The 27,898-nt window shown below is 38.7% G+C and overlaps 1 protein-coding gene and 1 long non-coding RNA gene across 2 annotated transcripts; both read left to right on the forward strand.

The window, feature by feature from the left end:
• Positions 1-252: 252 nt before the first annotated feature.
• Positions 253-2,450, forward strand: LOC308702294. The gene is made up of 4 exons (XR_014031570.1): positions 253-580; positions 1,412-1,574; positions 1,651-1,869; positions 2,224-2,450. It is a non-coding gene; the product is annotated as an uncharacterized lncRNA (long non-coding RNA).
• Positions 2,451-10,444: 7,994 nt separating this feature from the next.
• LOC308702290 (uncharacterized protein) lies at positions 10,445-14,760 on the forward strand. The gene is made up of 6 exons (XM_081385001.1): positions 10,445-10,607; positions 12,595-12,909; positions 13,152-13,457; positions 13,627-13,947; positions 14,183-14,326; positions 14,426-14,760. The coding sequence occupies exons 2-6, from the start codon at positions 12,663-12,665 to the stop codon at positions 14,440-14,442; spliced, it is 1,035 nt and encodes a 344-aa protein (XP_081241127.1). The 5' UTR covers positions 10,445-10,607; positions 12,595-12,662; the 3' UTR covers positions 14,443-14,760.
• Positions 14,761-27,898: the final 13,138 nt, after the last annotated feature.

Below are 27,898 nucleotides of genomic sequence, written 5' to 3' on the forward strand. Positions count from 1 at the left end.
TATTCACACGAGCTTCGTGTTGATTAGCACACTTCGTCGTGATTATTTTATGGTGTAAATCAAATCAAATCAAAATCAAGCCATCTGTTAAAATGGGCGCCGAAATGAAAACGCTGTTGCTAAAGCCTTGCGTCAGATGCGTGTCATATACGTTAAATTATAAATGATGCTGTAATAAGTTACCAGGTTTTTTGCACGTTTAATATGCCGGTGTAAAAATCCATAGTTGGCTTACATTTCAGTACGAAATGTGTTTTTTTAGCTGTAACCTACTCTGTGTGTGAAATTTGCTTATTGTTTGTTTGTAATGCCGTTTTTAACTTTATTTAAAAGAAAGAGTTCCTGCACTCTGAATACTAAATTATAGTTTAAATGTAAAAAAACGAAAAATAAAAATGGTATAGTTAAAAATAACTATTGTCACATGTTGTATTGTTTTAGGAGACACAGACAAGTGGGCACTGGAAGGCCAAGTTGTGTGTGTGAGGAGGGCTTTCAGCACAGTCTGGCCTTCCCATACTGTTCACAGCATATTACATATTCAATCAGGAGGAGGCAGTACCTTGGAGTTCATTCAAAGGTAATGATTGAATTCTTAACAACCTCAGTACCTGCATTTTACACATTTATTCAATATCAGAACTTGCCTTTTCTGTTGAGGCCTTTAAAGGGATAGTTCGGCCAAAAATTATATTAAACCCATGATTTACTCACCCTCAAGCCGTTCGAGATGCATATGTCAATCATTTTTCAGACAAACACATTTTCAGTTATTTTAAAAAATGTCTTAGATCTTTCAGTGGTTATAATGTGAAGTTATGGGGTCCACTTCTTCAAGCCAGTTATTTTCATTTATAAAGTTTTAAATATGTATATTTTTATGACAAAACCGCACGGATTACCCTCAGAAGGCCTTCGTTTATCCCCCTGGAGCCGGATGGGTTACTTTTGTGAAGGATGCATGCACATTTTTGGGACTTGAAGGAGGTGGATCCCATAACTTGACATTATAACCACTGAAAGATCTAAGACATTTTCTAAAATAACTGAAAATGTGTTAGTCTGAAAAATTATTGACATATGCATCTCGAACGGCTTGAGGGTGAGTAAATCATGGGTTTAATATCAATTTTGGCCGAACTATCCCTTTAACACAATGTTTCTCAACTCGAGAAGAGAGAATTTTTAGGGCGAATGATTTAGATGTCTCCATCTTTAACACTAGCAAGCTAATGAGTTAAATCAGGTGTTTTAATTAGTGGACATATAAAACTTCCTTCCTGGGAGGTCCTCATGACTGGAGTTGAGAAACACTGCTCTAATATATGGTCCAATTTTAAAAACATGATTACAAGCCTCAAAAACTTAAAACCAATCTTAATTACATATTGTCTGTTTCCTGACCCTTTAGGCGCTTTGTATGTATTAATCCGGAAAGAGGAACAAAGAAATCAAGAGAAAATTTGCCATCTAAAACAACAGGGCAAATGGTACAGAAGAAACAGGTTGCAGTGAACCCACATGTTGCCACTCTGCCCAGCAAAGTGATGGATTAACAGTGGAATTTCTGAAATGTAAGTAGTACACACACACACAGATCTATTTTCCCTTTAATTGTAACCTTTTAATATTCTCTATCTGTCTCTAAAGCCCTTTTCACACAGCGCGATGTTCCCGGGAAATTGCCAGAATGCCTTCTGTGTGAACGCAAACACGACCTGGGACTGATGCCGGGATCGATGCCGGGTTGGGGACCTAGTAACATTGCCGTGTTCAGTCCCGGAACGTGCGCTATGTGAACAAAAGCCGTAATAATGCCGTGTTGTAGTGATGACGCTGAAGCCGGGATTGTTCGCCAGCTGTGAAACGGTACGTAATGCGCAAGTTTATGATTGAATCAGAGAAAAAAATGCACAAGCGTGGTTTCTTGAGAGAGAGAGAGATCGCAGCTCATAAGCAAACTTAAGACGCTGCTGAGACATTACAAGTCACATCGATGTCACGTGTCTTTACGTGTTGTGTGTGAATGCACTCTCTGATTCCGGAAAATCACTGGCAGTGTGAATGAACCAAATCAAATGAACCTGGATCAAATTTCCGGAATCTCTGTGTGAAAGGGGCTTAACTGTATCTGTCATCCCTGTATCTGTCTTTGACTGTATCATTATGTTTTGTAATATATCTAATATATATTGTCCTCTTTTTTCTTTTCAATGTTTCTAGCCACTCTTTGCATCCTGTGATGGAACAGCATTCTGGAGCTGAATTGTTCTCCATTTTTGATCAGAAGTTTGTTGGACTGACTTGGGGCCTTGTTGTTTGGACATGTTTGTCTGGTAATGAAGTGGTGAGAATTCACCCGTCTCTTTTTGTTTTATTATTATGATCATGTCGGTCAACTTGTGGTTTTAAATGTATGTTGTTTGCGTATTTCTTCTTTGTGTGAAGGGCCATGACGGCTAATTTGTTTCAAGTAATTTAAAAATATTTAATTTCATGTCCATTTAAAAAAAAAATACAATTTTGTAAATAAAAATGAAATCAAAATAATACAAAATACACTGTTTATGACTTTTTTTCATGCAGATTTTAAAGTTATAAATTTTTACCTGTTTTTCAAGATAAGTATGTTGAATTATTTTTTTTTGTTTTGTGAAGTAATAGGGGAATTAAGTTGTGCATTATATAACACTTTATGTATTTAAAAACAATTGTTTAAAGCTTATGTAGTTGATAAATAATTTACATTTAAAATTCAGCTGCCAGTCATTAATACTCAAAAATCAGGAAAATATATTGTATACTCCATTTTACAGACTGTTAAAAATTACCTGTAAATTTTACAGTAAAATACTGGCAGCAGGGTTGCCAGCCAATTACTGTATTTTTTACAGTAGCGTTTCTGTAATTTAATTTACAGAATTTTACTGTAATCAGAGAATACAGTAAAATTCTGTAAATTAAATTACAAAAACGCTACTGTAAAAAATACAGTAATTGGCTGGCAACCCTGCTGCCAGTATTTTACTGTAAAATTTACAGGTAATTTTTAACAGTGTAGGAGGTGTCCATGAGCTAGGAGCAGGAGCAACTTTTGCTAAGTATTCTGATTAATTATTTTGTCATTTTGCCTCCACGTCCCCCCGATTGCCCGCGAGCTTCTCCTCCTGTCCATACGGTAATCTCTCTACTGTGCGACAGAGAGTCGCGTGGTTATGACGCAATCGTTAGCCTATTTTTACAAAAACTGAATCTACGGGGCCATAACGTAAGATACAAGGTAATGGAGCCTTTTATACATTTTCGTGTTTCTTTAGAAATAAATAATGGACAAATGGAGTCTTTAAACGCCTCAGATGTAAAGTTATTCGCTGTCACCAAAGTGACGCCAAAATGAAAAGGAGTCAATGGAATAACAGCAGGTGATGGTCCGCTAATCAATGGCGGCGCCCGGGGAAGCTTCAATGTTTTCCAAAAAACTGCCCCCCTGCATATAACCATACATGTCAGGGGAAAACAAGGTGGAAAAGGAAGAAAGAAAGAGAGAAAAAGAAAGTCATTTTACAGGAAAAAAAAACATAGTTTTAAAACTTAGTGTAGTTTTCCTTGCTTTTAAGTTTTTTTATATATATTTGGATATTGTTTGTAAATATATTTTAATATAAATTTTAAATTGTTCAATATTTGGCATTTTTTCATTCCATTTGACTTTATGTATATAGTATATCAGCCAATCATAATAATTAAATCAAATATAAACAAAAGATTTATCATCACCATCAAATAAAAAAAATATGAGTATAACATGAACTTCTTCAAAGTTAACAGGAATCACAGCTTTTCTTTGTAAGTAAATAATGAGTTCTCTCCAAAATATTTGGGTCTCATCAGTGGACAACATATCAATGCTTCATTTCCTCCAATGATAAAGTCTTTAAATCTCTAGTGTGATTTGTCTCTGTGGTCTCGTCTGAGGAGCAACTCCTCCATCTAGTGGCTCACCCTGAACTCACATGTTATCAGGAGTTATTTACTCAGAATCTGTAATGAGATCCAGTGATTGTGTCTGTTACTCAAGAAAGCCACTAGATGGCGCTGTGTTCAGTATTATGTGATGACGATCTAACAAAGAAGAATAAAACCACATGTTGAAGTGTTCAGAGAAAATAACCAGACATGTTGAGACTGCACTGAGAAATACTTTATTCAAATCACTGAACAAAACATGATACCAGGAGTGATCTCAAACTAAAAACAGCTCACTGGATATTTTCTCTTTTTCTGACCATTATCTGTGAACCCTAGAGATGGTTGTGTGTGAAAATCCCAGTAAATCAGCAGTTTCTGAAATACTCAGACCAGTCCGTCTGGCACCAACAATCATGACACGTTTAAAGTCACTTAAATCACCATTCTTCCCCGTTCTGACGCTCAGTTTGAACTTCAGCAGATCGTCTTGATCATGGCTGTGTCCGAAATCACCCCCGGCCTATATCCTTAAATATGACACTATTTGAGGGAACAGTGCGGTGTACATTTTAGGAAATCCTCAGCAACTTTTACAGATGTTCAGTTGAAAGTGTGATTGACAGTTTGATCATGGTGTGGTTTGGAAGCTGCACTGATCAGGATAGGAAAGCTCTCCAGCGTGTGATAAAAGCAACTAGTTAATTTCACTAGGCACAGTTCATTTGTGGAGTAGCCTTCCCATCACTTCAGGATATTTACAGCTCCAGGGTCATCAGGACGGCCCACAACATCATCAGGGACAATAAACATCCACAACACAACCTCTTCACACTCCTGCCGTCTGAGAGACGATACAGAAGTGTGAAATCAAGGACAAAAGACTTAGTTTTTATCCACAAGCCATTAGATTCCTGAACAATACATGGGACACTAACAACTTCACTCCCCGTTACCCTCATTGACTGTTAGTAGGCTTATTGCTCTATTTTGCAACGAAAGCCACAGCAGAACTGTAGCACACAGTGGTGATTCGTGAACGAATCTGTGGCTTTGAACGAATCGTGAGATTCAATGACCCGTTCATAAAAATAGCAGCTTGCTTCCTTTCTGAATGAATGAATGAATGAATGAATGAATGAATGACTCCATGACTCACTCATAAAGACAGTGACTTACGACTGGCTTTAATTTAATATTTTAAAAGTACCGGTATCACTTCGTTTTTCCCATCATTGCATATTTATTGAACATTGTTTAAGTAAAAAAAAAATATTTAAAAAATATTGTCCCTTAATGGAAAGAGTGTGACTGCAGTCTAAGTGGAAGAGAGGGGGTACCAGAGGGTAGGGCACTCTAAAAACCACTGAACTAATGAAAATGGGTATGTAGAATTGCACAAGTGCTACTGCTAAAGAGTGCAATGTCAATACAGCCTGTTACCTTAATTTACATTTCTCATAAGCTTAACTGAATTGGCCTAGAGATAAACAAATTTAGGAATTTTTTTGTCTAAAGACTACATATAAATAGCTACCAAAATGAATGTCGGTAACTGCAGTTTGACTAAAAGTTGACAAAAAATGCAATGACTTTTCGTCAACTAAAACTATGAAAGACAAAATGACTAAAATGTGACTAAGACCAATAAGTATTTTCGTCTCAAGATGAAAACTAAGACTAAATCAAAAATGGCTGCCAAAATTAACACTGTAAGATACACACTATGAATTCACTCACTGGACACTTAGTAGCAGGTTTGACCCTCTTTTGCCTTCATAACTGCCTTAATTCTTCCTGGCACATCGTACTGGGACGTTATCTATAAGCTCCTGCTGTTGATGAGAAGAACCAGGGGCTTGTTATCCGTCACCAGCTTGAACTCATCCAAGACACACAGTAATTTTCAAACTTCTCACATGCCCACACGCTGGCCACACACTCCTCGATCTGCGCATATCGAGTTTCTGCATCAGTGAGCCGTATGCTAGTATGCTAGCAGTGGTCCTAGCGACATCGTAATATGCGAGGACTAGTGCCTTCATGAGCAGCTCTCTGATGTTTTCAAAAGATGTCTGCTGTGTGTGTGTGTGTGTGTGTGTGTCCACATCCACATACTGTTCTGCCTGAGGAGTTCATACAATGGCTGGTTTACTGTCGAGAGGTTGGGGATGAACCTCCTCAAATAATTCACCATGCTAATCACCCTGTTCAGTTCCTGCAGATGTTGTGGTGTTGGCAGCTGTCGGATGGCATCCATCTTATCTGGATCTATCTGCACTCCTGTCTCGTTAATAAGGTGACCCAGAACCGAATTATGTCTGTGCGTGCATGTCTCCGTGTTCAGTTTTAACCCTGTAGACTCCACTCTCTGCAGGACTTGTTCCAGACGAGAGTCATGTTATTCCCGGGAAGACCCATAGACAAGTATGTCATTCATAAAGACCTTCAGTCCTCCAGCACTTGGGCATCTCCTGCATTTTCCTCTGGAAGATCTCTGGAGCGCTCGAGATCCTGAAGGGAAGCCTCCTGAAACAACATCTCCCTAATGGTGTGGTAAAGGTGGCGAGTCTGCAGCGCTCTGGGTGGAGAGGGATCTGAGGAGGAGAACACCTTTGCTCCACTAAGCTTAGCAATAATCTCATCAGCAGTGGGTAGCACAACATGTTCTCGTTTTACTGCCTTGTTCAGTCTTTTAAGATCCATGCAGACGCGTGCTTTGCCGATCCTCTTCAGAACGGGTGCCATTGACACACACCATTCGGTCGGTTGTGTCACACGCTCTACGACACCATTGTTCTCGATCCTCTGCAACTCCTCTTTCACCCTTTAAAGCATGGTATGGGAACACACAGCATATGGCTGCGGCAAGTCTTTTAACCCTTCTGTGCTGTTCGTTTGTGGTTTACACTCAGGCTATTTTGCAAAGATGGGCAAAAATCTTACACTAAACCATGTAAAATTATCCATGTTATCCCCATTAATGAAATTTAGAAATGTGGGCCTTTTATAAAGTGAATTTTACATAAAAAGTTTCTATTTTTATTTTATAAAAACCTATTTAAAAATATATATATTTTAATTTATGTATATAAATTTCCTCCCAAAACTGCTCAAATGTGAAGTAAAAACATGAATAAAATTACATGTGTTAAATTTTTTTTATATACATTTTCATCCGTCTCTTGAGACCCCAAACAGCACAATATATCCAATGTGACATTAGCTGTCTCTAGTGTCTTTACTGGGACCAGTGTGCTGAAAGTCTCTTCTGCCACAATGTTTACGTCAGTCCCAGTCTCTATTTTGAATCTTACAGGGGTCACCCCAATCAGGAGCGGCACCATCCACTGCTCTTCTAGTTCATTTACATTACAAACTGGGCCCAAAAAGTAAGAAGGTTGGTCAAAACATTCTGTGACTTCTCTTACTGACCTGTTTTAGCAACATACTCTGGTCCAGTTTCCAGATTTTTTGGCATTTGCCTATTACTCTCTCCAGGGACTTACCATCTCTCCCATCATTCCACCAACCAACCGGATCGAACTGCGGGAACACCAGGGCTCGCTCTATCGGCGGATCCAGAAGATCCACCTTATCGTTCCCAAGGCCCCGGTCCAGCAGACGGTCCAGCACTTCCATCAGAGGACAGCACAGAGACATCATGGGCGGCTGAAGACCCTTCTGCTTCTCATTTCTTATTTGTGCATCCTCGTTTCCTTCCCTCGCTTTTTTCCTTGTGTCTTGTGTATCCTCGCTCATTACTCCTCAGGAAGCTTTCTCACTCCTCGTTCCTTGCCTCCTCATGGTGTAATTAAAGAATTCAGATGTCCTTCAAGATGGCTGAGTACGATCAGTTTCCGGGTCACAGGCTGGAGGACGGAGGAGTGAGGGAACGAGGAAGCATCAGTTACAGTATTGAGAAGAACCCTGGGGGTCGTTGCTCACACTATGACCGTATGGTGATCTCCAGCATACTGGACGGTGGGGTTACCTTTGTGGACTTACCTTTCCAGCACAGTTTGGATTATTACCTCCGTGGGATTTGCATATACACCAGTGGACACGTCTCACATTATCAACACACTTGGATTCTTATGGACTGTTTTATGGTATAGTGCAAACGGACTCCACGCTTTTAACAGTCTAATTCATTCTAGTTTTATTGTGTTGTTTTAAGTTCCAAGTGGAAATTGTAAATACACTTTTTATCACACATTTATTAGCTATATAACTGTTGTACGTCTTTTTAAACACTCCAAACTCTCACACAGTTTAATCTGACCTCACTAATTCAGATAACATCTACCAATAAGGCCTATCGTTAAAGCATTGCCATAATCTAGCCTTGAGGTCATGAATGCATGAATTAACTTTTCTGCATTTGACAGTGATATCATATGTTATAATTGAGAATTTAAGATTAAAAAAGCAGTATTACAAATGCCAGAAATGTGGCTTTCAAAAGAAAGGCTGCTATCAAAGATCACTTCTACACTATGGTAGAAAATCTAAACATTTCAGTTTGTTCAGAAGAAATGACCAAGAAAAACTCACATGTGTTTAATTTTGCTCAGATTCGCCAAAATATCAAAGTCTGCAATCAAAAGCAAAATATCTGATTAATGAACTCAAGCATTTCTCATCAAATTTTCCCATGACCAACACTTTCTGGTAACCAAATGATATTTCTCTAAATGAACGATTACATTTACAGGTTACTGTATGTTTGCATTAATGTTTACTCATGAATTTTGTTGTAACACAGGCAAACATTATACATGTGATTTACTGGCTTTTGAGTCTAAATTAACCCTGCAGTGGTTTTTCTCTTTATTTTATCTGTACAAACATCTGTGTGTGTGGTTTGATCTGTCAGTGGATAAGCAGCTTCTGCTGGATGTTTGTCGTCTCTGTGTGTGTCAGTAGTTTGTGGCTGAAGCGTTTCTTCATTTTCTCTCCTGCTAATAAGAAGCTCACAATCTTCCACTCCACACAAAACATCTTTACACTGAAATAAAGTGCATCCATCAACAGTCAAATAAGAGTCACAGGTCAGAGGTCAAATATGATTGACAGCTCACAGCACTAAATAACACACCAGTAGATACAGATATCTAACCCAATATTTCACTCTTCTGCTGTTAGTTTTCATTCAGGGCCAGAATTCATTTGAAAATGTAAGATCAGCAAAAGCTTGTTGATTTCCGTGATGTTAAAGGAGACGGATGTGTGAGCGGAAACTAACTGAGGTTGGGGGAGGATTCACGCACAACCAGATAAATATCTCAGTTCAGTCTTGCAGATCAATCTGAGTGTTTCAGACATTAAGAGTTACTATCGTGGGCTTTTCAGTGAACTGATGAAGGAAATGTTTCTCAAATTAGTTTTGCTCTGTTTGTGTTTGTGGCGTCTGGATGGTGAGTTTTAAATGTGTTTTTCTGCTTTCAGTTGTTTCTGTTCTGGTAAATAAATTTGATAAATGTGATACATTACTTGTTAAATTAGTCAGAAAGTAGATTAAAGTTACTATTTTTTAATGCATTTATTGATTATATTGTAAGCCCACGCTCGATCTGCCCAAAGTCCGGTGTCTGACCAGAGTGGAAGGTCTCTATGTGTTACTGTCTTTTCTCGAGGCAAAGTATTTTTTGATTAAATGCAATACATTTGAATATGTATTTTCTCGTTATTTCATATGACTCCATAAATGAAAAGGTTTTAATGATATCTGCGGATCATTAAATGTGAGCGAATGTTTGACTATTCTTTTCAACTCTTTAATGAAAATAATGTCAAAGTCATTTAGAATAATCAAATGTAACAATTTATTATGTCAGGTAAATGTATCATGCCAATTTCATAATCAATTCAAAGATAATCGATTCAAAACATCAAAAGCTCTGGATTAAAGAGAAAAGATGCGAACCCGACATTAAAATACATGATGCTGAATTCTTTGAGGTCCTTCAACATCATGGGCTCATCTGAGTAACAGAAGGCTGATCTTCTCGTTGCATTCCATTATATAGACAGAACCTCTTTCACATGGAAACATGGACATTTGCATTCAGAGGTTACACCTTTTGGGGGACCACCTTCCTTTGTGTGCCAGTTATCCCTAAACTCTTAAAAACCTTATTATCTTTTGTTTTACTTATTTGGAAATGAGACATTTGTACCAGTCGCACTGTGACATTTCAAATGATACCAAACATGAAAAATACTCGGTGATAATCATTCACATTAAACTATGTATTTTCTTGGGTGAATTCAGGTGATCTGAGCATGAGAGGGGGGGGGGGGGTGAGGGAAGAGGGAATGAAATGTAGATTAGGATGACTCTGAGGTGAGACTTTCATCTCAATAGTGCACAAGGGGGAGTTCAAATGTTAATTTCCAGAGAGGTCCTTTGTCCGGCATCCGGCTATCCGGCATTTTCTAATTTCTCAATTCTTACAGTTTTATCTATTTCTCATTTTCATTCATCATCTTTTGAGTTTGAACTGCTGCAGAATATTAATCACTTCACATTTACATGATTAAAAGTATTTTAGTGAAGCTTCATCAAACGAATATCAAGTGATTTTAAAGCTTTAATCTCTGAAAAACTCTGTTCTTCAGGTGTGATTGGTGAGTATGTGATTGAGGGAGACTCAGTCACTCTAAACTCTGATCCTACTGAAATGAAGGATGATGATGTGATTCAGTGGAGGTTTGGAGATGAAAACACTTTAATAGCAGAAATCAATGTAACGGCCGACAGAATCACTGTATATGATGATGTTCTTGATGGGAGATTCAGAGACAGACTGAAGCTGGACAAACAAACTGGATCTCTGACCATCACAAACACCTCAATGAAACATGATGGAGATTATAAACTACTGATCAACAGTGAGATCAGAGAGAGATTTAGGCTCACTGTCTTTGGTGAGTTAAATATCAGTTTCACTTGTTTTATATTTTAATCAGCACAAAGATACAATTATTAATCCCAACTCCATTTTGCTTATATTGTTTAATGATGATATTCATTTCAAATTTTAATTTCAAACTTTTTACTTTTATAATCCATCAAGTGACCGTCTTTATCTGTGATGAACCCTGTTTCTGTCTGTGTGTGTGTGTTTGTGTTTGTGTGTGTGTGTGTGTGTGTGTGTGTGTGTGTGTGTGTGGTGATTCAGGCCTGAAGTCAGTGTCAGTGAAGGAGGGAGATTCAGTCTCTCTAAACTCTGATCTTACTGAAATGAAGGATGATGCTGTGATTCAGTGGAGGATTGAAAAAACTTTAATAGCAGAAATCAATAAACGGATCGACAGAATCACTGTATATGATGATGTTCTTGATGGGAGATTCAGAGACAGACTGAAGCTGGACAATCAAACTGGATCTCTGACCATCACAAACACCACAACTGAACATACTGGAGGTTATGAACTACAGATCAACAGTGAGATCAAGAGGTTCATTCTCGCTGTCTACAGTGAGTAAACCTTCTGAGTCCCACAAATGGGATTTATAACATTTAGACCTGAACAAAATGATTTTTATTGTTCAGTGATGTCACATAACTGTCAGATTCAAACTCTTCAGACAATTTGAACTGCGGCGCAAACAAACATGGCGGCGCCATCTCACATTTTAAATCAAGATCATGACGGTTCGCCATGGAAACAATAATGGGGAAATGTTGATAAACTCACCCAGTCAGAATCACACGTGAAAGGATTAAATAGCCTATTGGTTTCACCTGTTTTTAATGACAAAATTAAATTAAACTCCATTTTTTCTTTTCGTTGCTTTATGATATTGTTTATTTCAGTCACTCTAATCTCTGATCTTAGTAATAGTAGTTTATAGTAATCATCAGGATTTTTAAATGTATGTAATGTTTGATAGAGAGCAAACGCAGTGTTGACAGAGCCGGGCTAATATGATCACACTTCCTGGTTCTAGTAAGAGCTCGAGCTGCTGGAGTTTGCTTGGTAACACTTTAGATTACAGCCCGCAAAGAACTGCGTATTTAAAACTAATTTACAGTGTAACTTTCTGTAATTATAGTGTACCTACAACATGTAAAGTTTTAGGAATAAAGGGGTAATAACCAGAAGAATTAACTAATTATTTATACTGTCGGTATTTTAGAACTAAAAGTATTGCAACTTTTGCTTATATACTGGAGAAATATACTCTTGTTCATGTAGTTACAGGGTAAGTGTGACTTCTGCGGGCTGGACATTTAAGTGGTGCTTGTTACTCTTTTCCTCCATTAAGTTAATACTAACACTTTCTTTTCTTTTTTCTCTTCTATCAGACCAAGTTTGAATTCAAAACTCAGTTATTATAGATTGATTGATTAAATAAAATAATATAAATATGATGCTCAGATACTCAACAGCATTAGTTTTAGTGTGACATTAAACATTACAGTAAAAGTGTCTATTTTTAGTTATCGTTCCATATATAAATCTATTTCTCTTTTTATTCTTCATCATTTGTCTTTGAACTGCTGCAGAATATTAATCACTTCGAATTTACATGATTAAAAGTATTTTAGTGAAGCTTCATCAAACCAATATCAAGTGATTTTAAAACTTTAATCTGTGAAAAACTCTGTTCTTCAGGAGTGTTTGGTGAGTATCTGTTTGTGACGGAGGGAGATTCAGTCTCTCTAAACTCTGGTCTTACTGAAATGAAGGATGATGATGTGATTCAGTGGAGGTTTGGAGATAAAAACACTTTAATAGCTGAAATCAATAAACGGGCCGACAGAATCACTGTATATGATGATGTTCTTGATGGGAGATTCAGAGACAGACTGAAGCTGGACAATCAAACTGGATCTCTGAACATCACAGACACCACAACTGAACATGATGGAGATTATATTCTACAGATCAACAATGTGATCAGAGAGAGATTCAGTCTCACTGTCTTTGGTGAGTTAAATATCAGTTTCACTTGTTTTATATTTTAATCAGCACAAAGATACAATTATTAATCCCAACTCCATTTTGCTTATATTGTTTAATGATGATATTCATTTCAAATTTTAATTTCAAACTATTTACTTTTATAATCAAGTGACCGTCTTTATCTGTGATGATCCCTGTTCCTGTCTGTGTGTGTGTTTGTGTTTGTGTTTGTGTTTGTGTTTGTGTGTGTGTGTGTGGTGATTCAGGCCTGAAGTCAGTGTCAGTGAAGGAGGGAGATTCAGTCTCTCTAAACTCTCCTCTTACTGAAATGAAGGATGATGATGTGATTCAGTGGAGGTTTGGAGATAAAAACACTTTAATAGCTGAAATCAATAAACAGGCCGACAGAATCACTGTATATGATGATGTTCTTGATGGGAGATTCAGAGACAGACTGAAGCTGGACAATCAAACTGGATCTCTGACCATCACAAACACCACAACTGAACATGCTGGAGTTTATGAACTACAGATCAACAGTGAGATCAAGAGTTTCTTTCTCGCTGTCACTGGTGAGTTCAAATGTATTCATACATGATTTTTCTTTTTAATTTTGTATTTTTTTATTATTATATTTTTTATGTAAATGTTAAACCATTCAATTTAGTAAACCATTTTAAAGTGATTTAACTATTAATCTTTGCAAACCCTGTTTCTGTTTGTTCTCTGTGTGTTTGACAGCTAAAGTGAAGTCAGTGTCAGTGATGGAGGGAGATTCAGTCTCTCTAAACTCTAATCTTACTGAAATGAAGGATGATGATGTGATTCTGTGGAGGTTTGGAGATGAAAACACTTTAATAGCAGTAATCAATAAACGGGCCGACAGAATCACTGTATATGATGATGTTCTTGATGGGAGATTCAGAGACAGACTGAAGCTGGACAATCAAACTGGATCTCTGACCATCACAAACACCACAACTGAACATGCTGGAGATTATGAACTACTGATGATTACAGGAGGAAGATTCTCATCAAAATCATTCAGAGTTTCTGTCTATGGTGAGTAGAGATAATTTTTCTTCTCCTTCAAATATTCTTATTTACTATTTACATGTTGAATTGTTGAATCGTTTACAGTTTGAGATGACAGACTGTATAAAAACTGGAACCGAATATAAGATTGTTGATTAGATTTGATCATATTTCTGTGTATTCAGAAATATTAGTTGATGTCAGCGCTGATATTAGTGTTTATTGACTGATCTGATCTCAGTTTGATGTGTTTATTCCTAAGACGCTGTCCACTGGTGTGGTCCTACTGAAGCTGTGATCCGATTGGTCCTCTCTGCTCTGGTGGGCGTGGCTACTGTCATTATTGTGGTTTATGAGATAAGATCCAGAAGAGCTGAACGAGATCAAGCACATATTCACACATCAGGTACATGATTGATGATGTCATTTCTCACAAACTGATACTGCATGTATAATTATCTGTGAGATTTATTCATTTATGGCGTTTTATGTTCATCTTTTTCAGGAAGTATTGAAATCTAAAGCAGAACGCTGAACTTTAAAGGTTCTTCAAGTGTGTTTTTGTTCTTCTAGTGTTTTTTTCATAATAAATACTGATGATTATTTGAGTTTGTGCTCTCTTTCAGTGTCAGATTTTAACAGTGTCACTTTATTGTTTATATTTCACTTGATGGTTTAAAATATTATTAAATCTTAAATCGTATTAGCCTTTATTGTTTATATTTCTCTCAGGTACAAAAATAATAATGAATAGAGACACAGTTCTCTCTTTACTACTGCTGTATATTTGTCATATGTATTTTCTTGCCTTTATCAATAAAGTTTCTCACTTTGAGGTTCAAGAGTCTCTCATGATTTATTCAGAGGAATACAAACTTTTTTTGTATATTTTAAATATTTCAGCAGTGTACCGTATACAGCTTTATTTCTACTCTTTTCACAGGTGCTTCTTATAGCCTATCTGTAAAAACATTTTTTTTATATATTATATTATCAATTAGTTTTTTTTTTGCAATTTATTCTGGTATAAACCACATATACAGCTAAAATATAATTTTTTTAAACTGTTCTTAAATTGTATTAACTCTGTTACATGTTCTAGTTGCAGATATACTGCAAAACTATACAATACATGTAAAGTTCGTGTTACAGATCACATGCAGCATCACATATATTTTACTTGTTTATTATTACGTCAATAGGTATCCCACGATTTGGCATTTTTTCTTTCCATTTGACATTATGAATATAGTAACGGGCAATCATAGTAATTAAATCTAATTTTTATCTCCATCAAATGAAAAACATTTTAGTATAACATCAACTTCTTCAAAGTTAACAGGAATCATTGCTTTTCTTTGTAAGTAATTACCAAATTCTCTCCAAAATATTTGGGTCTTGGGACACTCCTAAAATAGATGATTAATAGTCTCAGGGGAAATTTGACAAAAAACACAAATATCTTCCATGTTCACTTTAAAACGCTGTACCACACGTGACTTTATTATGACTACATAAGAGTCCATGAAAGTAATGCTTGTACTTCCTCCGTGGTCCAATCACGTGCTTTGCAAAAGCCCCGCCCACAGCGCTGACTCTTCACTCGTGGTCTCCTCTGATTGGCTGCGCGTCCGGCCAATGAGTCTCAGCCATCTGTGCAGGAACACAACCGAGCTATATTTCACTGAGCATTAGCTCGAGCAGCATTCATTATTATATCAGGATCTTAATCTTAATATAGATCCTTTAACAGCGCAGAGATGCGGGTCGCTGCAGCAGTGTGCTTTATATCTGCACTGGCTTTCACTGTACATATAGATGTGTATTTTAAAGAACAATTTCTGGATGGAGGTAAATCTCTCTTCCTTGATCGTGCATGACATCAGACACAGTCACTATTTCACAGAGATATGTGTTTCTTAAATATCAGTTCCCTTTCGATTCGGTTCACTTCGGCATTGTGTTTGCTAACGCTTAGCAGATTGCGAGTATCCGCCATGTTGAATGGATTCTTCTGATAACGACGTTGCAACTTTGTGACATGGATGAAGTTACTTTATGTCGCTCAGTAAACCTAAAATGATCATATAAATAGTACTGTTTACTCAAAAATGTTGAGCCACACAAAAATATAAATAAATTCCTTGTTCATAATGTTATTGTTTTAAGTTGCATTAACTATGTAACCAGTGGTGTATGTGGTAAAAAAAGAGGTGGGTAAACTATAAATTCTGGTGGACCACAACTTGGTCACCCGGTAAGGTGGGCAACTGCCTACCGGTGTATGTGTGTATCCTGATGACATCGCTGTAGGCTATCATTTGATGGTACTACCAAGGGTATCACTGGTTGTTCCCTCATCATAGGTCACACAATCACTATTCAATTCATACATTAATCTAAGTTCTTGTTAAAGGGTAACTAAACCCCTGGTCAGAGCCTGACTCCACCCACTGGCAATATTTGAAAAATGCTAGAAAAGTGGGCAGACCCCAGCGGAGATAGAGGGGATGAACTGTGAGCGGAAGGGCGTGCACCTGAGACCTGCTGTCAGACTCTCTAAAATGGAGAGTGACTCACAGGGTCGCAAGACGACGTAAAGTACATGATGCATCTGATGAGATTTATCGAGTTGATATCAATAGCATGCGCTCTCTGTAGGCATATTCATATTTTGCCGCTATGTGAAAAAATCCAGCAAAATGCGCCGACGCGTTTGTCGACCCCAGAGGATTAACTTTAGCCTAACGTAACGCGCGCCTAACCATAAATTGTGATTAAAATATATATCACTCACATCAAGATGCCGCTGCGGTGGTGGAGTCCATGTAGGATCGAGGAGCAGCGTTTGGCACTGCGTCGCTGTTCAGCGCGAGCTGTGTGGAGAAGCCAATTTCCACCTCTATTGCGTTGGAAAAGCAATTCCGCGTAAAATGCAGGTTTTACACTCACGGTCTTCCAGGCCAAGTGCATGCAAACACTGGCGCCTAATTTCCAAGTCTGCTGGAAAGCTATGCAGTCCAGCAGTGCAGTTGCACCCAGCAACAGTACACCTACCACTGTACTAAATACAGATAAATCTACACTAGCTCATCCAAGGGAGTGGTGAGCTCGTACCAAGGGAGGGCGTGGTGAGCTGGAACCTGCATACGTCACGCAGTACCGCTTACGTCACGCAGTACCGCAACATCCAATAGGAAAATTCAACTGCAGTAGCCACCGTTCAACCTGAAGAGGGCAGCACTCAGACGTTTTTACACCATATATTGTAGAATTAAAACACTTTATACCCAAATGTCAAAAAAGTTACTCGAATCAATGAACAGCACTAATAAAGCACCATTCTTACAGATCATTAACTAAAAAAAGTTGGTTTAGGGTTTAGTTACCCTTTAAAGAGACTCAAAAAGGAATAATATGGTTGAAATCTATAAAGTTTACTAAATGACAAAACAGAGAGAACAAAAATATTTAAGAGAGATCGAGAGGGAGGCTTATATCCAGGGCTTCCAATGCTATGCACTTGTGCATAATGATTAGGGATTTGGGATTATTTTCATAGTTGATTCATCTGTTGAATATTTCCTCGATTAATTGATTAGTTGTTTGGTCTATCAGAAAAATGTGGATCAGTGTTTCCCTGTAGAGGGAAAATTCTTTAACCTGGTGCAGGCTTGATTCCCTCTGAATCTCTTGTAGGCCTACAGTTGGGTTTTGACATGCTCCCTACATTAAGCTGCCTGTAATGAATTTTTAAATGATCACTTTTTTTGCATCATTTTAATGATTTCCTGTTGTGGCTGTGATCAAGTTTCATTCTCGTGCAGCTTGTTTAGTAACTTCACGAGCGTGTGTTTTCGCCAGCAGCCATATCACCCTGTAGCCCAAGACTGGTTGCCCACTGAAGCTAAGCAGGGCTGAGCCTGGTTAGTACCTGGATGGGTGACCTCCTGGGAAAAACCAGGGGTGCATTTCCCGAAAGCATCGTTAGCCAACTATGGTCGCAAGTTCCGTCGTTATCAGCATAGTTCAACGATTTGGTGTTTCCCGAAACCATCGTTCCAACGAACGTTCGCAAACAGCATCGCAAACTTGTGTGGTTGGAACGACAGCTCTCGAGCTGTGGTTAGAAGCATAGTTTCTAGTTTACATGAGATGTAGACTGAATAAATCCTTATCTTTAGCAAAATAAGCAAGCTGACATTCAGTACAACCTGTGTTATTTATTTAGAATACATACAAATGTAATTTACGTCTTTTAGTTTGTCAAGAGATTTAAAGCACCGTTTTTGAAGACTGCGCATGTGCGAACGTGCTCTACTATGTAAGAACGAGCCAAATATTGAGTCTGGTAATAAAGCAAAATAACTGAGAAAAATTAGAAATGGTCTTCAGATGCCATGTCTGTAGCTTATATGACAAAATCTAGCGTTAATTCGATCTCAAACAGATTAATTAAAATAAGTTATTAGTCCACCACGTGCGAGACGTCATAAACCAACGTGGTTGAACGATACTGTTTCGGGAAACAGTCGTGACTAGCTCGTTCTGCTCTGTCATTAATTGCCCAAATGCTCGAATCATGTACCGATCGGCGATCACGCACTGGAAAAGCAAAGTCCGCTCAAATAACGTGAAATTTAGAGGTGGATAAACGCAATGTAGAGGTGGATAAACGCACTTAATTTTGGGAGGTGTGTAAACGGCGTTTACGTGCGTTTAGCCTCCACTACATCCCTGTATGTAACATACTTTAATAGCATTGTTCTCAATCTTTATAAGTTAGTAGTACTGTTCGGGTTTACAGTGTATTTAATCTTGGCAGTAAAACACAGCCAACATTGTCAAGTTGGTATAAAGTCAACGTTCAAATTGAAGGTACCTTTTTAATGTAATTTCCATATAATTTATTCGGTTTATTCACAGATCACGCAGATACAGGAAGTAGAGGGAAGAAACTTACGAACGCTACCCAAAATGATTCTGCAGTAATTGAAAGTATGTGCTGGTTTCCTGCTCCTTTTTTGAAAAGTAAATATGCTGTGAAATCAAACCTTTTACCAATATTCTCCGAATTATATCATGTCAACTTTCCGTAAGGTATCTTGGAGGTGCAAAAGTTGACAGTTGATGTCAGTCGTGGTGAGGGTGGTGGAGGTTGAAGTGCGGAAGTGCACCGAGTAGGGGGCGCCATGACTTGGTGAGTTTGTCATGAACTTCTGAGAAGAATGGCGCTGCTCTCGGTCTGCTAGCTCCCCGGTAGGAACCATTGTAGTGGCAAACAATTTTACATCACTGAATAAGAGACAAACAGGTATCAATTGTCTTGATTCAGGATGGATGGCGTGCTCAATTCCTTTTGAGTTTGATTTGGGTGCTCTTCGGTCCAAGGTAGAACATCTAAGGTGCAGTGTGGAGAAAAAATCTCTGGTAGCCGAAGCACTCCTTAGTTAAAATGTCTTTATTAAAGAAATGACATGTCCTAAACGGACAACTTTAAAATGCCCACGCGTAGCGGCATGGGGCCTTCTTCAGGGCATAATGAAGCAGATAGAAAACAGGTCTTATAATGACAGAGACACACAAATAGAAGCTAACACACAGGTGCTAACAATCAATGTTGAAGATCTGCAGGTAATTGCTAGGACACGCCTCTCACATGGCTCTCAGCACCAAAGCTACAAGTCACAATAATTAACAAAAACACAGGCACCAAATAGCATGCATATATATTCATGCATATATTGCTAAGGCACACCTCTCACATGGTTCTCAGCACTAAAGCTGTTGGTCACAATAATAAACAAAAAACAAGCAACAGATAGCATGCATAGTATACACTCATGCACATATTGCTAGAACACGCCCCTCACATGATTCTCAGCATTAAAACTGTTAGTCACAATGTAAGCAGGAAACACAAGCAACAGATAGCATACATATATTCATGTATACACATTCATGCATACATATACAATACACAAAAAAAAAAAAAAAAAAAAAAAAAGGTAAGTAGGCACAGAAAAGAACAATGTTACAAAATCACAAAAAAGGTCTATAATCTATCTCCTCATTTAATCCTGGATAGTCCATCGCTTTAAAGCTCCATATCCAAAAGGTTTCACGTTGCAATATCTGTTTTAAAATGTCACCTCCACGTATTGATTTTTTAATAATTTCAATGCCCTGAATTCTCAAAGATGATGGGTCACTATGGTGTATTTCTTTATAGTGTTTGGCCATAGGGTAATCATCGTTGTTGACTCGGATTGCGTATTTGTGTTCATAAAACCGCTCTTTTAGTTTTCTTTTAGTTCTGCCCACATAGAAACACCCACATGGGCATTGTAGCCGGTAGACCACATATTCAGAGTTACAGTTAATAAAACCATTAGTCTTAAATTCTCTCTGTGTTCTCAAATCACAAAAAGTTTTACTTTGGATGACACCCTCACAATGACTGCAAGATCCACATCTATAGGTCCCCCACAACCCTTTTTCTAGCCATGTTTTTTGTTTAGGACCTGGAAGATAACTTCTTACAAGTTTGTCCCTTATGGATGGTGCCTTCTTGAACACTGTCATAGGCGGCTCTGGAAAAACGTCTTTCAGAATAGGATCACTTTGAATTAACCCCCAGTTGGACTTAATTATTTGTTTCATTTCAGAGGCACTGCTACTATATTGGGTAACAAAGACAGGTCTAGAATTGTTTTTGACCATGTCTTTTCTCCTCTTTTTCTTCTTTAGTAGGTCAGAGCGTGTTGTGGAACGTGCTTTTATTATTGCTTTTTCTATTATCATTGGTGAGTAGCCCCTAGCCCTGAACCTTAATGACATATCTTGAGCCTGCATTTCGAAATCAGAATCATTGTAACAAATGCGTCTAAGACGCTGAAATTGTCCAAAAGGAATGTTATCTTTCAGGCTCCTTGGATGGAAGCTGTCAGCCCTCAATAAAGTGTTTCTATCTGTGCTTTTCCTATATATTGTTGTGTATAAGAGATTATTGTCATCTATGGAGATAGTCAAGTCCAAAAAATTTATAGATGTTTTTGAATGTTCAATTGAAAGTTTTATATTTGGGTTAGTTGTATTGATGTACTCATGAAACTGCAAAAGTTCTTCCTCATTTCCAGACCAAACAAAAAGGATATCATCAATAAAGCGTCCCCAAAATACCATCTTGTCACAGAATTTGTTATTGGATCGATTATATATGTATTGCTCTTCCCAGTGACCTAAAAATAAATTAGCATAATTAGGAGCAAAACATGCACCCATCGCTGTGCCCTTGAGCTGTCTAAAGAAATTGTCTTGGAAGAGGAACACATTATTGTTTAAAATCCATTCTGTGAGAGAAAGTAAAAAATGGTTAGGTGGTGACGTCTCCGACCTATGTATCAAATAGTATTGTAAGGCTAATAGGCCTTCCTGATGATTAATATTGGTATATAGGGAGGCTACATCTAGAGTCACCAAATAACAATCTTTAACATTTGTGATATTCATAAGTTTACATAGCACATCAGTAGTGTCTTCAATGAAAGAAGGGAGATTCCGCACTAGAGGTTTTATAAAAAAGTCCACAAATTGGGAGCAGGGCTCAGTCAAAGATCCATTGCCTGAGATAATGGGTCTACCCTCAGGTTGTTCTAAATTCTTATGGATCTTAGGCAACATGTAGAAACATGGCATTTGGGGATTCTCATTCATTAGAAAAACAAATTCATTGTCTGAGATCCATTTTTGGTCTCTACCATAGGATAAAATGTCCCTCAATTCGTTTTTCATTTTTACAATTGGATTTCTTTGCAATTGCTCATAATAAATATTATTTCCTAATTGTCTTTGAGCTTCAACAATATATGAACATTTATCCATTACTACAACTGCACCTCCTTTGTCAGCAGGCTTTATTATTATCTGCTCATTCTTTGTTAGGGAATTCAGTGCATCTCTTTCGCGTTTTGAAAGGTTGTGTTTTGTTCTGTTCTGTCTTCTGTCAAACATATTGTCTATGTCATGAGAAACCTTTTTAGTAAAAGCAATCAAGGTGGGATTAGAGCTCATAGGCATAAAATTTGACTTAGGCTTAAAATGTCTCTTGGCATCATGAGTGGTATCAAAGTTCAATTCAGGTGTGCTATTCAAGAGTTTATTCGACTGATGGTACCATACCTTCAAATGAAGGTTTCTATAGAACCTAAAACTTCTTCAAAAACCACGTTGGAATCTTCGGAACCAAAAGAAGAATGCACGGTAATTAACATCTCAAAAAATATATTAACACAAGACTCTGTGAATGTGCTATCAAAAGGATTGACTTTTTCCCCTACAAGTGAAGCTAATGCATTTAAAACTAAGGTGGACCTTTTTAGGTTCTATAGAAACCTTCATTTGAAGGTATGGTACCATCAGTCGAATAAACTCTTGAATAGCACACAATGAAATTATTAAAAAATCAATACGTGGAGGTGACATTTTAAAACAGATATTGCAACGTGAAACCTTTTGGATATGGAGCTTTAAAGCGATGGACTATCCAGGATTAAATGAGGAGATAGATTATAGACCTTTTTTGTGATTTTGTAACATTGTTCTTTTCTGTGCCTACTTACCTTTTTTTTTTTTTTTTTTTTTTTTTTGTGTATTGTATATGTATGCATGAATGTGTATACATGAATATATGTATGCTATCTGTTGCTTGTGTTTCCTGCTTACATTGTGACTAACAGTTTTAATGCTGAGAATCATGTGAGGGGCGTGTTCTAGCAATATGTGCATGAGTGTATACTATGCATGCTATCTGTTGCTTGTTTTTTGTTTATTATTGTGACCAACAGCTTTAGTGCTGAGAACCATGTGAGAGGTGTGCCTTAGCAATATATGCATGAATATATATGCATGCTATTTGGTGCCTGTGTTTTTGTTAATTATTGTGACTTGTAGCTTTGGTGCTGAGAGCCATGTGAGAGGCGTGTCCTAGCAATTACCTGCAGATCTTCAACATTGATTGTTAGCACCTGTGTGTTAGCTTCTATTTGTGTGTCTCTGTCATTATAAGACCTGTTTTCTATCTGCTTCATTATGCCCTGAAGAAGGCCCCATGCCGCTACGCGTGGGCATTTTAAAGTTGTCCGTTTAGGACATGTCATTTCTTTAATAAAGACATTTTAACTAAGGAGTGCCTCGGCTACCAGAGATTTTTTCTCCACACTGCACCTTAGGTATCAATTGTCTTTAACAATTATTTATTCCCTTGCAAGGAAAGGTCAACAGTCATACAGTCATTACAAAGTGCCTGCAGAGTGTGACAACGAGTGGGGGGTATCCTTCATTCTTTATAGTTGTTCCTCCCCCAAGGTTGTTTTCCCGAGGCTACATCAAGATACATCTTAGCCATAACTAACATATTGTTTAGATTTGTCTATTATACTTAATCATATTACACCCTTGAATGGAGACTCTCTGTCTCGTCATACATTCAGTCACATTAACTTTTGTCCGGTCATATACAAGGACATACCCAGATAGCAGACGGATGTGGGCCACTTCAGGCAATGATGCGGCACTTCAGGCCTACTTATGGCCCGGACCAAATGTGTCTGAGCCTGAAGTGGCCCACATGTAAAATGGCAAATATGGCCCAAATATTTTAAGTCACATGTGGGCCTTTTTAGGCAAAGATGCGGCACTTATGGCATTGTGTAATCTGAATGTGAGCCTAAAGTGGCCCATATGATAAATAATGAATATGGCCCAAATATCACAAACCAAATGTGGGCCACCTATGGCAAAAACGTGGCACAATCAACAATGACTAATCTGGATGTAAACCAAAAATGGCCCACATATGTTTCAGCAAATGTGGCCCAGTTTTCTTAAAACATATCTGGGCCAGTTTTGGCAAAGATATGGCACAGTGGCACTGTCTCATCTGGATGTGAGCCAAAAGTGGCCCACATATGTTTCAGCAAATGTGGCCCAGTTATCTTAAAACACATCTGGGCCAGTTTTGGCAAAGATATGGCTCAGTGGCACTGGCTCATCTGGATGTGAGCCAAAAGTGGCCCACATATAATGCTGCAAATGTGGCCCAGTTATCTTAAAACACATCTGGGCCAGTTTTGGCAATGATATGGCTCAGTGAGCACTGGCTCATTTGGGTGTGAGCCAAAAGTGGCCCACATATGTTTCAGCAAATGTGGCCCAGTTATCTTAAAACACATCTGGGCCAGTTTTGGCAAAGATATGGCTCAGTGGCACTGTCTCATCTGGATGTGAGCCAAAAGTGGCCCACATATAATGCTGCAAATGTGGCCCAGTTATCTTAAAACACATCTGGGCCAGTTTTGGCAAAGATATGGCACAGTGGCACTGTCTCATCTGGATGTGAGCCAAAAGTGGCCCACATATAATGCTGCAAATGTGGCCCAGTTATCTTAAAACACATCTGGGCCAGTTTTGGCAATGATATGGCTCAGTGAGCACTGGCTCATTTGGGTGTGAGCCAAAAGTGGCCCACATATGTTTCAGCAAATGTGGCCCAGTTATCTTAAAACACATCTGGGCCAGTTTTGGCAAAGATACGGCTCAGTGAGCACTTGCTCATCTGGGTGTGAGCCAAAAGTGGCCCACATATGATGATCCAAATGTGGCCCAGTTATCTTAAAACACATCTGGGCCAGTTTTGGCAATGATATGGCTCAATGAGCCCTGGCTCATCTGGGTGTGAACCAAAAGTGGCCCACATATGATGCTGCAAATGTGGCCCAGTTATCTTAAATCACATCTGGGCCAGTTTTGGCAAAGATATGGCTCAGTGAGCACTGGCTCATTTGGGTGTGAGCCAAAAGTGGCCCACATATGTTTCAGCAAATGTGGCCCAGTTATCTTAAAACACATCTGGGCCAGTTTTGGCAAAGATATGGCTCAGTGGCACTGTCTCATCTGGATGTGAGCCAAAAGTGGCCCACATATAATGCTGCAAATGTGGCCCAGTTATCTTAAAACACATCTGGGCCAGTTTTGGCAATGATATGGCTCAGTGAGCACTTGCTCATCTGGGTGTGAGCCAAAAGTGGCCCACATATGATGATCCAAATGTGGCCCAGTTATCTTAAAACACATCTGGGCCAGTTTTGGCAATGATATGGCTCAATGAGCCCTGGCTCATCTGGGTGTGAACCAAAAGTGGCCCACATATGATGCTGCAAATGTGGCCCAGTTATCTTAAATCACATCTGGGCCAGTTTTGGCAAAGATATGGCTCAGTGAGCACTGGCTCATTTGGGTGTGAGCCAAAAGTGGCCCACATATGTTTCAGCAAATGTGGCCCAGTTATCTTAAAACACATCTGGGCCAGTTTTGGCAAAGATATGGCTCAGTGGCACTGTCTCATCTGGATGTGAGCCAAAAGTGGCCCACATATAATGCTGCAAATGTGGCCCAGTTATCTTAAAACACATCTGGGCCAGTTTTGGCAATGATATGGCTCAGTGAGCACTTGCTCATCTGGGTGTGAGCCAAAAGTGGCCCATATATGATGATCCAAATGTGGCCCAGTTATCTTAAAACACATCTGGGCCAGTTTTGGCAAAGATATGGCTCAGTGAGCTCTGGCTCATCTGGGTGTGAACCAAAAGTGGCCCACATATGATGATCCAAATGTGGCCCAGTTATCTTAAAACAAATCTGGGCCAGTTTTGGCAATGATATGGCTCAGTGAGCTCTGGCTCATCTGGGTGTGAACCAAAAGTGGCCCACATATGATGCTGCAAATGTGGCCCAGTTATATTAAATCACATCTGGGCCAGTTTTGGCAAAGATATGGCTCAGTGAACACTTGCTCATCTGGGTATGAGCCAAAAGTGGCCCACATGTGATGATCCAAATGTGGCCCAGTTATCTTAAAACACATCTGGGCCAGTTTTGGCAATGACATGGCTCAGTGAGCACTGGCTCATTTGGGTGTGAGCCAAAAGTGGCCCACATATGTTTCAGCAAATGTGGCCCAGTTATCTTAAAACACATCTGGGCCAGTTTTGTCAAAGATATGGCTCAGTGGCACTGTCTCATCTGGATGTGAGCCAAAAGTGGCCCACATATAATGCTGCAAATGTGGCCCAGTTATCTTAAAACACATCTGGGCCAGTTTTGGCAATGATATGGTTCAGTGAGCTCTGGCTCATCTGGGTGTAAACCAAAAGTGGCCCACATATGATGCTGCAAATGTGGCCCAGTTATCTTAAAACATATCTGGGCCAGTTTTGGCAAAGATATGGCTCAGTGAGCACTGGCTCATCTGGGTGTGAGCCAAAAGTGGCCCACATATGATGATCCAAATGTGGCCCAGTTATCTTAAAACACATCTGGGCCAGTTTTGGCAAAGATATGGCTCAGTGAGCACTTGCTCATCTGGGTGTGAGGCAAAAGTGGCCCACATATGATGATCCAAATGTGGCCCAGTTATCTTAAAACATATCTGGGCCAGTTTGGGCAAAGATGTGGCTCAGTGAGCACTGGCTCATTTGGATTTGAGCCAAAAGTGGCCCACATATGATGCTCCAAATGTGGCCCAGTTATCTTAAAACATATCTGGGCCAGTTTGGGCAAAGATATGGCTCAGTGAGCACTGGCTCATCTGGATGTGAGCCTAAAGTGGCCCATATGATAAATAATGAATATGGCCCAAATATCACAAGCCAAATGTGGGCCACCTATGGCAAAAACGTGGCACAATCGACAATGACTGATCTGGATGTAAACCAAAAATGGCCCACATATGTTTCAGCAAATGTGGCCCAGTTTTCTTAAAACATATCTGGGCCAGATTTGGCAAAGATATGGCTCTGTGAGCACTGGCTCATCTGGGTGTGAGCCAAAAGTGGACCACATATGATGCTCCAAATGTGGCCCAGTTATCTTAAAACATATCTGGGCCAGTTTGGGCAAAGATATGGCTCAGTGAGCACTATCTCATCTCGATGTGAGGCAAAAGTGGCCCCCATTTGACATGGCAAATATTGCCCAAATAATTAATTACAATTTGGGAAATATATACAGCACAGTCAGCATTGCAGGGTGTAAGTCTAACTTGGCTCACATTCGACGTGGCAAATATTCTTTGTGTTTCCCAAAAATTAAAACCTACGTGGTAAGTCCATTTCTGGATTCGATGCCACACTTCTGAAAATGGCTAATTTAGCTTAAAAGGGACAAAGATTGAACCTGTAATGGCCTGAATATTTTTTAAACATTTTTTTAACAACATTTAACAATATTTTTTGGTATGGATGGAGTAGACACTTAGGCTGGATGTGAGGCTACATGTACTTACATCTATGACATATATGCTATTGCTAACATATGTTTTGTAGGTACAGTGTCTAGAAAAGTTCAAGTGTCTAGGTTCAAACTTATGAAGACTTTTTATGGTTTTGGGATGTGCAAGAAGATACTTTAGTTGCTGTTTGTGCAAAGCTTGGGGCACAATGATTTTGCCAAGTACATGCTCCTGTATCAATATATTTTGTTGATCTTGGAACAACATTCCTGTCCATAAAAATAGTCCTAACCCTAACCCTAACCCTAAACCTACAATCAGAGGGAAATGATAATAACATTGATCTAAAAGCATGGTTGTAAGCCTAAACTTGACACAACTGCAAACTTCAAATCTAATTGGTCGAATGCTGTTCCAGGATCAACAAAGATGTTAAGCCAGGAACATGTTGTATGTAGCCTACTCGGTGTAACCTTGCTTATCTTGCTAGCAGTGTCATCTAACTTCTAGAGCAGACCTGGACAAACTTCCACTGGGGCCTCAAGATGACTTAAAATTATGACAAAACTAAATCCACCAATGAGAAAAGATATTTCTCATTATTTGGCTATTTTTATAACAAATGTACAGGATTTGTTGTGGAGAATATAAGGGGACATTGAAGTCAAAAAGGTTGCGATTCACTGTTCC

This window comes from Scardinius erythrophthalmus, assembly GCF_964197995.2.
Source record: "Scardinius erythrophthalmus genome assembly, chromosome: 14".
In the NCBI taxonomy this organism is placed as follows: Eukaryota; Metazoa; Chordata; class Actinopteri; order Cypriniformes; family Leuciscidae; genus Scardinius; species Scardinius erythrophthalmus.